This window comes from Chlorocebus sabaeus, chromosome 6, assembly GCF_047675955.1.
Source record: "Chlorocebus sabaeus isolate Y175 chromosome 6, mChlSab1.0.hap1, whole genome shotgun sequence".
In the NCBI taxonomy this organism is placed as follows: Eukaryota; Metazoa; Chordata; class Mammalia; order Primates; family Cercopithecidae; genus Chlorocebus; species Chlorocebus sabaeus.
Window position 1 is genome coordinate 18206719 of NC_132909.1, and position 12328 is coordinate 18219046.

Consider the following 12328-nt stretch of genomic DNA (forward strand, 5'->3'; position numbering starts at 1 on the left):
TGCTCACATGCACGCCTGCATATGATCACACACATGCATATGGTATGTCCTGATCCAGAGTTGTCCAGGCATTCTCTGAAAGTGGTTCTCTCCTTCAACTTCAACTTCTTTAAGAGGTACAATGACAGAATGTCATTAAAATAAAAACTTCTACTCTGCAAAATAATTGTCAATGGACTGACTCTGTATGTCCATTCATGTCTCGTTGTGTCCCTGGACTGACTCTGGATGGGCGACAGTGGCCTTACCTGGTAGTGAGCTCAGACTGCACCCTGGTATTCAAAGCATGCTGAGTAGGTGAGAGTGTGGGCAAGTGTGCAGTGAAGGTAAGACAGCCGCCCTTCAGGTCTCTGGAAAAACCCCCAGGACAGGGATGTTCAGGCCGTGTGATGCTGTACTAAGCTGTTTTACGTGAGGAAGGGGTGCTTTTTAAGAATCTGTCTAGAAGGCTATGGGCACAGATCTGTGTTCAAAGATTTTCTGGGCACTTACGTTTTGTGAGACATCAGACAGAGACAACTTTCTGAGCCTCAGTTTCGCCACGTGTAAAATGGGCATGAATGCTGTTCCCCTTCGCAGAGGATTGTGGCAATTAAGTGAGGTGAGCGTGCAACGCTTTTTGAACAAAGCTGACATGGAGGTACTTGTTCAGGAAATAAGAGCTGCTATTATTACTACTCTTCATAGCATACTGTAAGGTTTCCCTTCCTCTCATCCTAGCTCTGAAGGACATCATCAAGGTCAACTGAGCCCCTTCTGTTTCTTCTCTTCCCTCTAACCATATCGCCCCTTCCTTTCCCCCTATCCTGCCCCCATTCTTAGCCCGACCCCTGCCCCCACCCTTTCCTGGGCCCCGCCCACCAGCCTTGCACCAGCACAGCCATGGCTCAGCGGGGCAGGAAGCTCATGGTGTAGTTTCGTGGGATCGTGGCAAAGCCCACGTGTTTGGGGGACACATTGATGTCCTTAGGCGACTGGGGGGACTTGAAGCGAAAGTTCTGCATGATGGTGGTGAGGAACAGAAAGAGCTCCATTCTGGCCAGGCCTTCTCCGAAACAGTTCCGCTTTCCTGAGGAGGAGAGGCGGGAGGGGTGGAGGTGAAGCCCACTCTCAGTGCAGCCTCGCCCCACTACCAACCTCCAGCTGCGGCTCTCCCAGGGAGGAGAGGTGGAATATTATGGCCTGAGAGACTTTTAGAGGAGACTCTGATCCTCCCTGAGCCTCAGTTTCCTTCTATAAGAGATATAACAATGATGAACCAATATTGATATATTATTACTAACCAAAGTCCATAGTTTACGTTAGGGTTTGCTCTGTGTTGTACAGTTCTATGGGTTTTGAAAAAGGCATAATGTCACGCATCCATCATAGATGGGGTGATCCATGCCAAGCGTAGCAATGGGAGATTTAGATGCCCCTACCTGCCAGACACACTTGCAAATGTGACTGCTGTGCTGGGCCGTTATCTCCTTTTCAGGGATCTGAAGAATCTGCTGTGTGACCCTAGACAAATAAATCTATGGGGGAAGATGTTTCCTTCCCTTTTGCCTGGACGCAGGTATTGGGTGCTTGGTCCTTAGGGAGTATCAGCTGGTGGCTCAAGGTAGAATCTAAAAGGAACTTCCAAGCTGGAGAAATACCAGACTACACTGCACAGAGGGGAGCTGGGTGAGGGAGGCGCCTGCTGGTGTGAGCAGTGGCCTGGCAGCAAACAGTAGTTAGTCTCTTACCGATGGAAAAGGGCACAAAAGCATCACTCTTCTTAAACTGCCCCTTCTCATCCAGGAAGTGCTGGGGATTGAAGTCCTGGGGGTTGGAGAAGAACCTGGGGTCTTTCAGCACGGAGCCCAGCATAGGGAACACTTCGGTGCCCTGGGAGGGAGGAGGAAGGTGTGTGTGAGGAGGCAGGTTGGGGATTGGTGAAAGTACACAGGGGCTGGAGGGGGAACTAGGGTGCCCCAGGTAAGGGGAAGTGGCAGGCATGGAGGAGTTGGGGTCCTCTGAGGAAGGAATTTTGGGGAATAGAAGGTTCATGTCTCTGAAACAGGAAGTTTGGGAGACATGCGGTCCATGTCCTGCTAGGCAGGGTGTTTGGGGGACCTGAGATTTGTGTCCCTAAGGCAAAAGGCCTAATGGAAAGGGGGCTCCTGTTTCTTAAGACAGGAAATTTGGGAACATGGGGTTGATTCTCGTGACACAAAGAGTCTGGGGAGATGCAGAACTCAGGAGTCTCTAAGTGGGAAGGTGGAACAGATGTGGTGGTGGGGGAAGTCCTTTTTGACTGATTGAGGGAGTGGGACAGGGTCTAGAAAGCTTCTAATGCGGGTGGGATGCTGGGGAAACAGAGAGAGGCTGGACGTCCCTGTAGTCTGACTGGGGTGGGGGACAGTACCTTAGGGAGGAAGAAATCCCGAAACTTGGTGTCCTTGATGACCCTGTGGGCCAAACTCATGGGGATCACGTCTCCAAATCTTTGGATCTCGTGGATCACTGCCTCCGTGTAGGGCATCTTGACCCGGTCCTCAAACTTGGGCTGCCGGTTCTTGCCGATCACTCTGTCAATCTCCTCGTGGACCTTGGCTGGGGGAAGAGTGGGAATGTGTTTGGGTAGCTAGGGGTCTCAGGGCAGGGATGATAGTCTGAATAGGTAAAACGGGGTGGATGACATGGCTCCGTGTATGACACAGAGGTAGATCATTCATAGCGGACATCAGTCATTCGCATTGTTGGAGCAGGATCCTGTGTACCAGGTCATGCCAGAATCACAGTGGAGGTACCAGGAGGAACTTAGGGGATGATCCGGAGGAGCAGGTAATGGGGCACTCAGTGGGCTTGGGACAGGAGTGACTGACCAATCACTGCAGACATTTTCAGTATTTTAATAGCCAGTGAGACTCAGCTGATGCCTATCAGCTGAATATTGCCCTGTCTCTGGACAGCAAAGCATGTCTCAAGGTCCTGGGATCTGGGACAGGTGGGGACACTGAAGCAGGCTCAGGGAGTTTTGAGGGTCTGGGGCCCTCCACTTCCCTCCCCCTCCAGCCTTACCCTCCACCTCTGGGTGTTTCATGAGCAGCAGGAAGCCATAGCGCAGGGTGGTGCTGACGGTTTCGGTGCCCGCAAAGAAAAGATTCAGCGTGGTCAGCACCAGGTTCTTCATGTAAAACTCCGTGTTGGGGTTCTTCTCCTCCTGCAGGGAGAGGGGGCTTTAGACCAAGCTCACACCCCATGCTCTTGAGACCCTTCTAGGGCTTTTTTCTTGGCTCTTCCTCTCTTTGGTCCAGACCAAAGGTGGAAAGAGGGACCCTAGATCTGCCAGACTCGCTCCAGGTTTCAGCCCTTGTCCTGGCTGCTGGCTTTGGCCAAAATGCTCTTCCTTCTCACCTTCTTTACCTCACTGACCATCTGTCCTTTAATTATCAACTTAGCTGTCAGTTTTTTTTTTTTTCTTATACAGACTTGGTCGTGCTAAGTTGCGCAGGGTGGACTCGAACTCCTGGGCTCCAGGAATCCTCCAGCCTCCTGAGTACTTGGAACTGCACATGCACATGACCATGCAGGCTCACTTATTTTTTACAAAAAATTAATTTTTTTTGAGACACGGTCTTATTCTGTCCCACAGGCTAGAGTGCAGTGCCATGATCTTGGCTCATTGCAACCTCTGCCCACCCTGGGCTCAAGTTGTCCTCCCACCTCAACCTCCTGAGTAGCTGGGACTACAGGCAGGTACCACCATACCCAGTCACTCTTTGTAGTTTTTGTACAGACGGGATTTTGCCATGTTGCCCAGTCTGTTACTTTTTTAATGGTAGGAATATTTAGAAAGAGAAGGATGAGGGGAGACGAAGAGAAAGTAGTACAGAGATGGCAAGATGAAGAGTCAGAAAAAAAGAGTTTTTCGGAGATACAAGCACAGAATTTTAAGCAACAGCATCCTATTTCTTCCCTAAAATTCTTGAAACTTACTATGGAGGCATCTCCTCCCTTGATCCTTTCTCCTTGAGCTTCAAACTCCCTAAAGCCTTCCCACATGGGAGACTGACGTCCAGATGGAGGTGGGGACCCTGTAATGTAAAGCCAGGTCACCTGTCTACAGAGGTGTGTCTGATAACCAGGGCATGAACGGTTAGAGAGCATGGTGGGTAAAAGCACCAGCTTTAGGCTCAGAGACACCAGCCTTTGAGCTTGGGGGACCAAGGCTTCCTCACTTTGTGACCTCAGTTAAGATACTTAAACTCTCTGGGCCTCAGTTTCCTCATTGGCACAATTGGGGCCATGATTGAACTTCCTGCAAGAGCTGTTGTGAGTGTTCAATGGGGGACTATCTTAAAGCACTTAACGCAGTGCCTGGCACATGGTAGTGCTGTAGAAGTGCTTGCTATTCTAATTCACGTGCGCAAGTCCTGCCTATGGGTGAGGGCTCAGTGGTTGGAACAGCTGTGGTTGATATAGTTGGGATTGTGAGGATTTTTTTTTTTCCTGAGAGTCTTGCTCTGTCACTCAGGATAGAGTGGAGTGGCATGATCTCGGCCCACTGCAACCTCTGCCTCTCGCATTCAAGCCATCCTCCTGTCTCAGCCTCCTGAGTAGCTGGGATTACATGTGCACCCCACCACGCCTAGCTCATTTTTGTATTTTTAGTAGAGATGGGGTTACACCATGCTGGCCAGGCTGGTCTCGAACTCCTGACCTCAGGTGATCCATCTGCCTAGGCCTCCCAAAGTGCTGGGATTACAGGCATGAGCCACCGCGTCCGGCCAATTGTGAGGATTATTATGATGAGGGCTAATTTGAATGGGCCTGTGTTGTCTGCCCGCCCCACTCCCAGTCTGATTTCCCTCTGCCTGGCTTTGCATCTCCCCGCACTGGCTGCTGGGGTGTACCTCCCGCATGCGGATGAGAAAGGCGTCGATGAAGTCCCGTGGGGAGTTGGGATCCAGCGTGCGCTGGTTGTGCTCCACCTTCTTGGCTATGAAGTCCTCCAGCCCTTGCAGCTCCTTAAAGGCCTGTTGCTGTGGCCCTGGCAGGTGTTTCATCACCGAAGAGAACATCTCATGGAGCTGGGGTTGCAGAGAGAGGATGGGAAGGGAAGGACCGTTGTCAGGGGGCAGGAGCTGATGGGAATGGGACTTGTTTCATAGCAAGGAAGGAACTGAGTTAAAGGCATCTGTCCAGGTGTTTAGGTATTTCAGTGGGGTTGGATGGGAAGCTATATCTAAGTTTTCACGTGGGTTAGATGCCAGGGCCACGGTCTAGTAATTTAGGTGAGAAGAACTGAGGCATATATCCAGGTTTCAGGTATGCAAATGAGGCTGGATTGGAGCACACATCTAGGTGTTCAGATATTCAAGGCAGGATGTGTTGGAAGACACCTGCCCAGGTGTTTAGCTACTCAGGTGGGGCTGGTGTGAGGGGAGTGTCACCTGTCCGGGTATTTAGGCATTCAGGTGGGCTTGGCTGGAGACAATTACCCAGGTACTTATTGGGTCTGGATTGGGGGCTTTTGTTCAGGTGTTCAGGTATTAAAGTGGGGCTGGCGAAGATGTTGAAGTGGAGGGGATACCTGTTCAGGTCTTTACCTAGCCAAGTGGGATGCATTGGGAGCTCCTCTGTAGGGTGTGTGATTGGAAAGTGTTGGGGAACACTTATTTGGGTGTCTGGGGAATAATCTGTCTAGATATTTATGTGTTTAGGGTGTTGGTTAGGGCAGCTGTTGCTGTTTTCAGGTATTTCAGTGGGTGAAGTAGAGGGCGCTTGGCCAGCTATTCCAGTGGGATAATTTGGGACATTTGTGTAGATGTGAAATGATTATGATGGGCTGGATTTTGCAGCACCAGGTGTTCAGGTATGCAGGAGGGGGGTAGAGGCAATCACTTGTCCAGGTGTTAAAATATTCAGAAGAATTGGGTAGGGAGCATCTGTTACAAATTTTGTTAAGTTGGGGATGGGAACACGTGCCCAGGTGAGAGAGCTGAGCTGAGGGCTTGCATCCTGCCAGCAGGCTCTGTTCTGGGGAGCATCTGTTGAGCTATCCAGGTGTCCTTGGAGACTGGGTATGGGGCACTCATCCTGGGTTCTGTTGCAACTGCCCAGTTGTCCAATATTGGGGGCTGATTTTGAAGGGACACTGTCTGGAGGGGGGTGGGAGTTTGGGGCACCTGTCTCCAGGTAGGGGAGCAGTTGGCAGGTTGTGGTAGGGGCATCACGGGCTGGACCGCAACCGGTTACCTGCCCCGTGGAGGTTGCTGTGAACTGGAAGCTTCCCAGCATCATGCGCAGCAGTGACAGGAACTCTTTGTCCTCATAGTCAAAGCGGTCCCCAAAGACAATGGAGCTGATGACATTGGAGACGGTGCGGCTCAGGAAGAAGGTGGGATCGATATTGGTGCCTGCGGGTGTGGCCGGAGGAGAGGGTTGGGGAGACAGTCAACTCAGAGGTCTGAGGAGAGTTAGAATTCAGGGAGGCAGGGCCCAGTTGAGCCAAATTCCCAGCGCCAGACTCCAGGGTTGGAAATGCGGGGGCCTTTCCCCACCGAGTCCCCATCCCCAGGCAGAACGCGGGCGCGGGTCCTCGCCCTGGGCGTTTTCCTGCTCCTGCCCTCGCACTCGGGGTCCCCTGCTCACCATGCGTGCCCCTGAGGGCCTCGATGAGAAAGCCCGCCTCCTCCTGGATGCGCTCCTCGATGCCGCGCTTGCCCACCCCGAAGTCCCGCAGGGTGGCGATGGAGAAGCGCCGGAGCTGCTTGGCGCGCTCCCCGTTGCTGAACGCCACGCCTGAGGAGGTGAACGTGGGGGTGGAGAGAGGTCAGAGGGCGGCGGGGGCAGGAGCGGACCAGCTCCAAAGGGCTCCCCAAGGGTGGAGCAGAGAGGGAGTGGGGTGGGAGAGAGATGGATTCAGCGCGAGTGCCCAACAGAGCTGCAAACTCAGTCAGAGAAACGAGAGAGAGAGAGAGAGAGAGAGAGAGAGAGAGAGAGAGAGAGAGAGAGATCAGATAGAAAAAAATAAGGTAATCAGAAGAGAAGCAGAAAGGCTAGACAGACAGACGCACAGAGAAACAGAGGGATACAGCCACACTCCATGGAGGAAGGGAAGGAAGGGGGGAGAGAAAGAGAGAGAGAGATGGAGGAAGAGGATGGAGGGAGGGGAAGTAAGATATGGGGAGATCTGGGAGGAGGAAATAAAAATGGTGAAAGATTCTTAAGCTGAGCTGGAAAAAAGAGAAAAATAAGGAGACAGAAACAGAGAGGATCAAGAAGGACAGACTGTTACCAGGAGGTGGAGACTGGAGATGTGGAAGTAGGAATACTGTGAAATCCTAAGACAGAGGAAGAAGTGGGAGAGGGAAGCGGAGAGAGGAGAAACATGGAGAAGCACAGAAGCTGAGAGCGACAAAAAGACAAATGAAGACAGAGGACCAGGGTTGGAAAACAGAAACCCAGGATGTCCTCAGAGATGGAGAGAGAGGGGAAAGAGGAGACTCCAGTGAGGCAGAACGAGGAGAGAGAACAAGGGGTAGAGAGAGGCAGGGAGGAATCAGAACAGGGACGCTGGAGACAGGTGAGGGACACACAGGGAGAGGCCACAATGAAGGGAGATGGGGAGAGAAGACCAGACAGGGGGCTCTGCCATAGCCTCCAGTGGACAGGAGAGTCAGGGAGAAGCCCGGGGACACTGAGACCATCTCGTCCCCCTGGCCACCTTCCCCCTCTTGGGCACCCCCTCACCATAGCCTTTGAAGAGCCAGTCGAAGGTGGCCTGCTCGCCTCGCCCGCTGAACTCCTCAGCCTGGTCCACCAGAGCCTCCTTGACGGCATCATGTCCGCACAGCACCACGACCCGCCGGGGCCCCAGGTGAATGGTGAACACCGGGCCATAGCGCTCACTGATCTGATGGAGGCGGGTGGGAGTGGTTAGAGGGAGCAGCCCCCACTCTGAATGGGCCCAGCACCGAGATTTCATGTACTGGGATGTTTCGCCCATTCAGGTTCTCACAGTCAGGGAGCTGGACATCCCAAGATCCTGCTTTCCTGGCTAGGACCCTGATGCTGAACTTCCAAAACTCCCTTTCCTAAGACTCTGGTCCACACTGGTCAACCCCCTGTCACAAAGCCCCAGCCAGCTGGGCAGCCGCCACCCCGTGCCACCCATCTCCCTGCCTTGGGACACCTTCATGAGGGAGGTGCACATCTGCTCTGTGTTCAGCTGCAGGTAGTTTCCAATGAAGGGCAATGGGGTGGGTCCTGGAGGCAGCTTTCCCTTGCTGTTCCTCTGCTGCCAGACAGACATCAAGACCATCACAGTCAGGCAGGCCAGCAAGGCCACCAGGAGCAGCCCTGAGGCCAGCATGGTGGCAGTGGGATGATAGATGGTGACGGCTGGGGTGGTTTGCCTTTATACTGCCTGAAAAACAGGGGCGGAGTTCTGTTGATTATATAACCACCTTATTTTACCTCCCAACTACACCCCCAATCTACACCTGAATCCCGCCTAGCTTGGGACACAGCCAGCAAGGGAAGAGGAGGGGGACCCCAGGTAAGCTGAACAGGGATGGGGACCTCCAGACTAAGTCTGTGGTACTTCAGGAGGGGTGCCCCAGGGCTGTGGATTTAGGAAGGGGCATCAGATAAACTGTAGAACGTAGGAGTTTGGAATATTTGCACAGGGGAGCACCTGGACTTTGGATTTTTGGTCTGAGACTGAGAATGTACCCCAAAGTTGTGGATTTGGAGGTTCCAGGGAAGAGGAACCCAAAAGTCTGGGTTTTATTAGGGTGAGACAGAAGTGTGGCTGTGCATTTGGGGGTCTTCTGGTGAGGAGGATGCAGGGTTAAGGGTCTCAGGAGGGGGGATTCCAGCCATATGGACTTGAGAGTCTTGGGGCTAGGAAGACCCAGGGTGTGGGTGTGGAGTTTCTGGGAGGAGGAGTGTGTAGCAAGCCCAGCAGCTCCTCCCAGAAAGCCCACAGCCCAGCATCCCGCCCAGGAGCTGACTTGATTTTGCTTTGGCCCAGAGCTGTCTCTTGATGCCCAGAATCCTCATTGGAACCTCAGAGTGAGGCCAGGATGGGTGCCATAGAACCTCCACTGCACATCTCTGGTTGGGAAAGGGGTGGAAGACCAGAGCCGTATTTCAGGGGAACTTTCCCCACACTTGGAGAAGAGTACCTCGAGTTATCAGTTGGCAGAGGGATTGGCCAGGTCTGGAGAAATAGTAATAACAACCCCTAAATGGTGGAAACATCTCATGTCCCAAGGGTTGGAATTTACAAAGACCTCTACTGGCTTCCAACCCTGATCCTTAGGGAAACCCACTAGATTGATTGTATCATCCCTATTAATATTATTATTGTTATTTATGTTTCTCATTTTATATAAGGGTCTACAGAGGACAGAAAACAGACAGTGGGCAGGGGACATGTGTGAATGGCTCCACTCCCGTCTTTCCTCCTCTGTGTCCTTAGTTCCACTTTGTGGATTTGGTTTTCCCGCCAGTGGAAAGGGAGTGTTTGGGAAGAGAAGATCATATATGAGGGTCAGTTAGGTCTCCTTTAAGAGCAATTCATGCTTTGTCAGGGGCTACCACTATTAGCAGGCAGAGGGAACAATCACAAAAGAGATTGGGGTAAACTCCAGTGTTAGGCACAGAGACAGAGCCTGGGGTGGGTGGGAGTGGAGAAGGGATGAGTAGCCTCCTGTCCTTCCCTCAGGGAAATTCTTCCTTAGTAAACAGGACAGTTACCCTTTGGTGAGCATGGTCGTATATGGGAAGATTAAGTCTAGGTGTGTATGATCTGGTGGAATCTTTGTAACAATGAGGTTGGTTCATCATCATCCTCATTTTGAAGACGAGCAGATCTAGACTCCATAAGTCCTCTTGAGTGAGGTCACACAGGGAGTAAGTGAGGGAGCTGGGATATGAACTCTCTCCTCGTCCCCATTCATTTTCTGGCCTAGATCACCTTGGGATTCAAGTGAGGGCCAGGCTTAGCAGGAGGTGGGTGCTGAGACTGGCATCAGCAGTGGACACAGGGATGACACTGGCGGGTTCTGATATCAGCCTCAGGTACGACCAGGGAGGGGAGGCATCGTGTTGGCTTTGGGACTGCCCCCAGGTGTACGCGAGGATGGGAAAGAAGTTGGCACTGAACTTGACACCAGGAGAATATTAAAGTCATGTTTGGTGCCAAGAGGGCTCTGTGTGTTGTCTCAGGTGTCATTCAGGGCATAAGAGTGTCCTGCTTCAGGAGGACATAAGAGTGGCACCATCTAGGGTCTGAGGTTGGTCACAGTAGGCTCTGACTTGAGCATGAGGCAGATGTGATATTGGTCCTGTATGAGCCTCAGCCAGACCCTGTGAGGGGCCCTAGATGGCCACAGGACAGGCTCTGATGTTTGGACCCTCCAGGGTTGCACCTGTCCTCTGGGTCACCAACTTTGGACAAATGGAGATGGATGAGGTTGGCACCCCAGGACTGACATCTTGCTCAAAGTGTTCTAGGATGCTGAGCTCTGAGACCTGTGTGGAGGGAGCAAAGGTCAGAGAACAACGTGGAGAGAGGAAGGCTGTTTGTTGATTTTGGAGGGGAAGAGGTGGGAAGGAGGATTAGCACCAGCTGGGCCGACATCAATCCCTCTAATCCTGGTCACAAGCTTGCACCTGGGCTGGCCCCACGCCTGGGTCCCTCCTTTTCCTTCTTGTTTCTTAGAAAGGTGGGAGATAGAAATCTGGGGAGTTTGTTTCTCAGTGAGGTTGGCACTAGGAAAGGCACTGAGTGGTCAGCAGGCTGCCATGACCTGGCCACGGAGGGGTGGGGAGAGACAGGCTGGGAGAACTCCAGTATTTGTGGACATAGAGGTCAATTGATGTTGGACTTGTTGATTACCCTGGAGCATGGAGTGAGAGAATGGTGTCTGAAATCGTGTGGGAGGGACTTGTCCCAGTGGGCAGTGTCTTGGGTACAGGCTTTCAGAGTGAGTCAGTGGCGAACCCAGGAAGATCCCTTTTCTTTGCTGGGCTTCAGTTTCCCTTTCTGAATGGATGGAACAATGATTAACGTCTGGATTGGAATGTTAACCTTATCCCTTCTTTGTTGTGTGGCTTTGAACAGCTGACTTTATCTCTGTGAGCCTTATGGAGCCAAGAACAGCTCCTACCTCTTCAGCCATTTAGGGCAGAAGTATATGTGTTGATGCAGATGAGGTACATGGCAGTAAGTGTTCAACGAATAGTAGTTGTTCTCTTTAATCTGTAGGATGAAATGGATGGATGAGATGTTCCCTAAGCACCTTCCTTGCTTTTACATTCTCTAGTCTAAAGCCCCCAAATCTTTTCCTTTGGGAAGGAGGAAAGGGACAGAGTCTTTGGGAACCTCTTTCCCCATGTCTTCCTCAGCACAGCCAAGATTTACCCCACGGAGCTGTGAATAGGAAATTAATCCTTCATGACCTCCTGGAGCGTGGTGCTGAGTTCGGCAGTATCTGCAGAAGGACAGGCCAGCATTAGAGTCTCAAGTTATTCTGGTTGGCCCTGGAGCCCTGCACAGGACTTTGCCCACCTGTCTGTCTACACTTGTCTTGGATCCCGTCTTTCTATCTTTCTCTTTCTCCTTTCCTGCAAGTTAATGTTCCCCTCAATCACCCTGTGTGCTCCTGCATCTTTGTATTTTGTGCCATTTTGTCCAGTGGGTTCTCCTGGATGCCTCTGCCATGTTTATCCTCATTGATACAACTGTCTGTGTGTCATTCTGGGTGCATGCTTGTAGTGTCTATGTGCATGTGTGTTTCAGTATGTCCATGTTGATACATGAATTTATGTGTGCACCAGGCTTTGTGGGGTGTATGTTTGTGTTTGATAATGGGTATCCATTCCAACTTATGTCTACACATGCACATGGGTGTGTGTGCCTGACAGGGTATGCCACTGTTTCTCAATGCTTGCCAATCTTTATGTCTGTCTTTGCATACAGCATGTGTGTACACATGATTTAGGGGTGTCTATGATGTGCATTTCTGTGTGAAACAAGATGTATGCTGCATATTCATATTTGTGTGTATGCATTCACAACTGGGTGACTACATGTAAGTATGTGGATGTTTTCATGTGTGCATTCAGGTGTCTGTATGCAGGCTTGTGGGCCATGTTGCATACATGTGAACAGCTGATACTTTCCTGTGCTCGTCTGTGTTTGGATTAAAACAGTCCTAGCCCAGCTCCATGTATCTGCTTGAAAAAACCCCAGAACTGTGGGAAGATTTTATGAGCATAATCTTAATTAAACTCCTCATCGCAAGACTGTGAGGTTGGCTTTATCGTCTCCATTTTGCAAATG

General features: G+C 51.5%; 1 protein-coding gene across 2 annotated transcripts; it reads right to left on the reverse strand.

The window, feature by feature from the left end:
* Positions 1 to 887: 887 nt before the first annotated feature.
* CYP2A28 (cytochrome P450 family 2 subfamily A member 28) lies at positions 888 to 9287 on the reverse strand. 2 transcript variants are annotated; one of them, XM_007996882.3, is made up of 9 exons: positions 8168 to 9287; positions 7726 to 7888; positions 6625 to 6774; positions 6229 to 6389; positions 4884 to 5060; positions 3049 to 3190; positions 2393 to 2580; positions 1731 to 1872; positions 888 to 1069 (listed from the first exon to the last, which is right to left on the reverse strand). In XM_007996882.3, the coding sequence occupies exons 1-9, from the start codon at positions 8345 to 8347 to the stop codon at positions 888 to 890; spliced, it is 1485 nt and encodes a 494-aa protein (XP_007995073.3). In that variant the 5' UTR covers positions 8348 to 9287. The 2 variants fall into 2 exon arrangements, with proteins under 2 accessions (XP_007995073.3, XP_072873367.1); XM_073017266.1 differs by lacking the exon at positions 7726 to 7888 and having other exon boundaries at positions 8158 to 9287.
* Between the last annotated feature and the right edge of the window lie 3041 nt (positions 9288 to 12328).

Excerpts from the sequence above, each read along its gene's own strand:
- CYP2A28 (XM_007996882.3), bottom strand. The coding sequence starts at position 8,347 with ATGCTGGCCTCAGGGCTGCTCCTGGTGGCCTTGCTGGCCTGCCTGACT. Across the intron at positions 6,775-7,725 it reads CTGGCTCTTCAAAGGCTATG|GCGTGGCGTTCAGCAACGGG; the intron begins GTGAGGGGGTGC and ends TCACCTCCTCAG. Across the intron at positions 1,873-2,392 it reads GGGATTTCTTCCTCCCTAAG|GGCACCGAAGTGTTCCCTAT; the intron begins GTACTGTCCCCC and ends CCTCCCTCCCAG.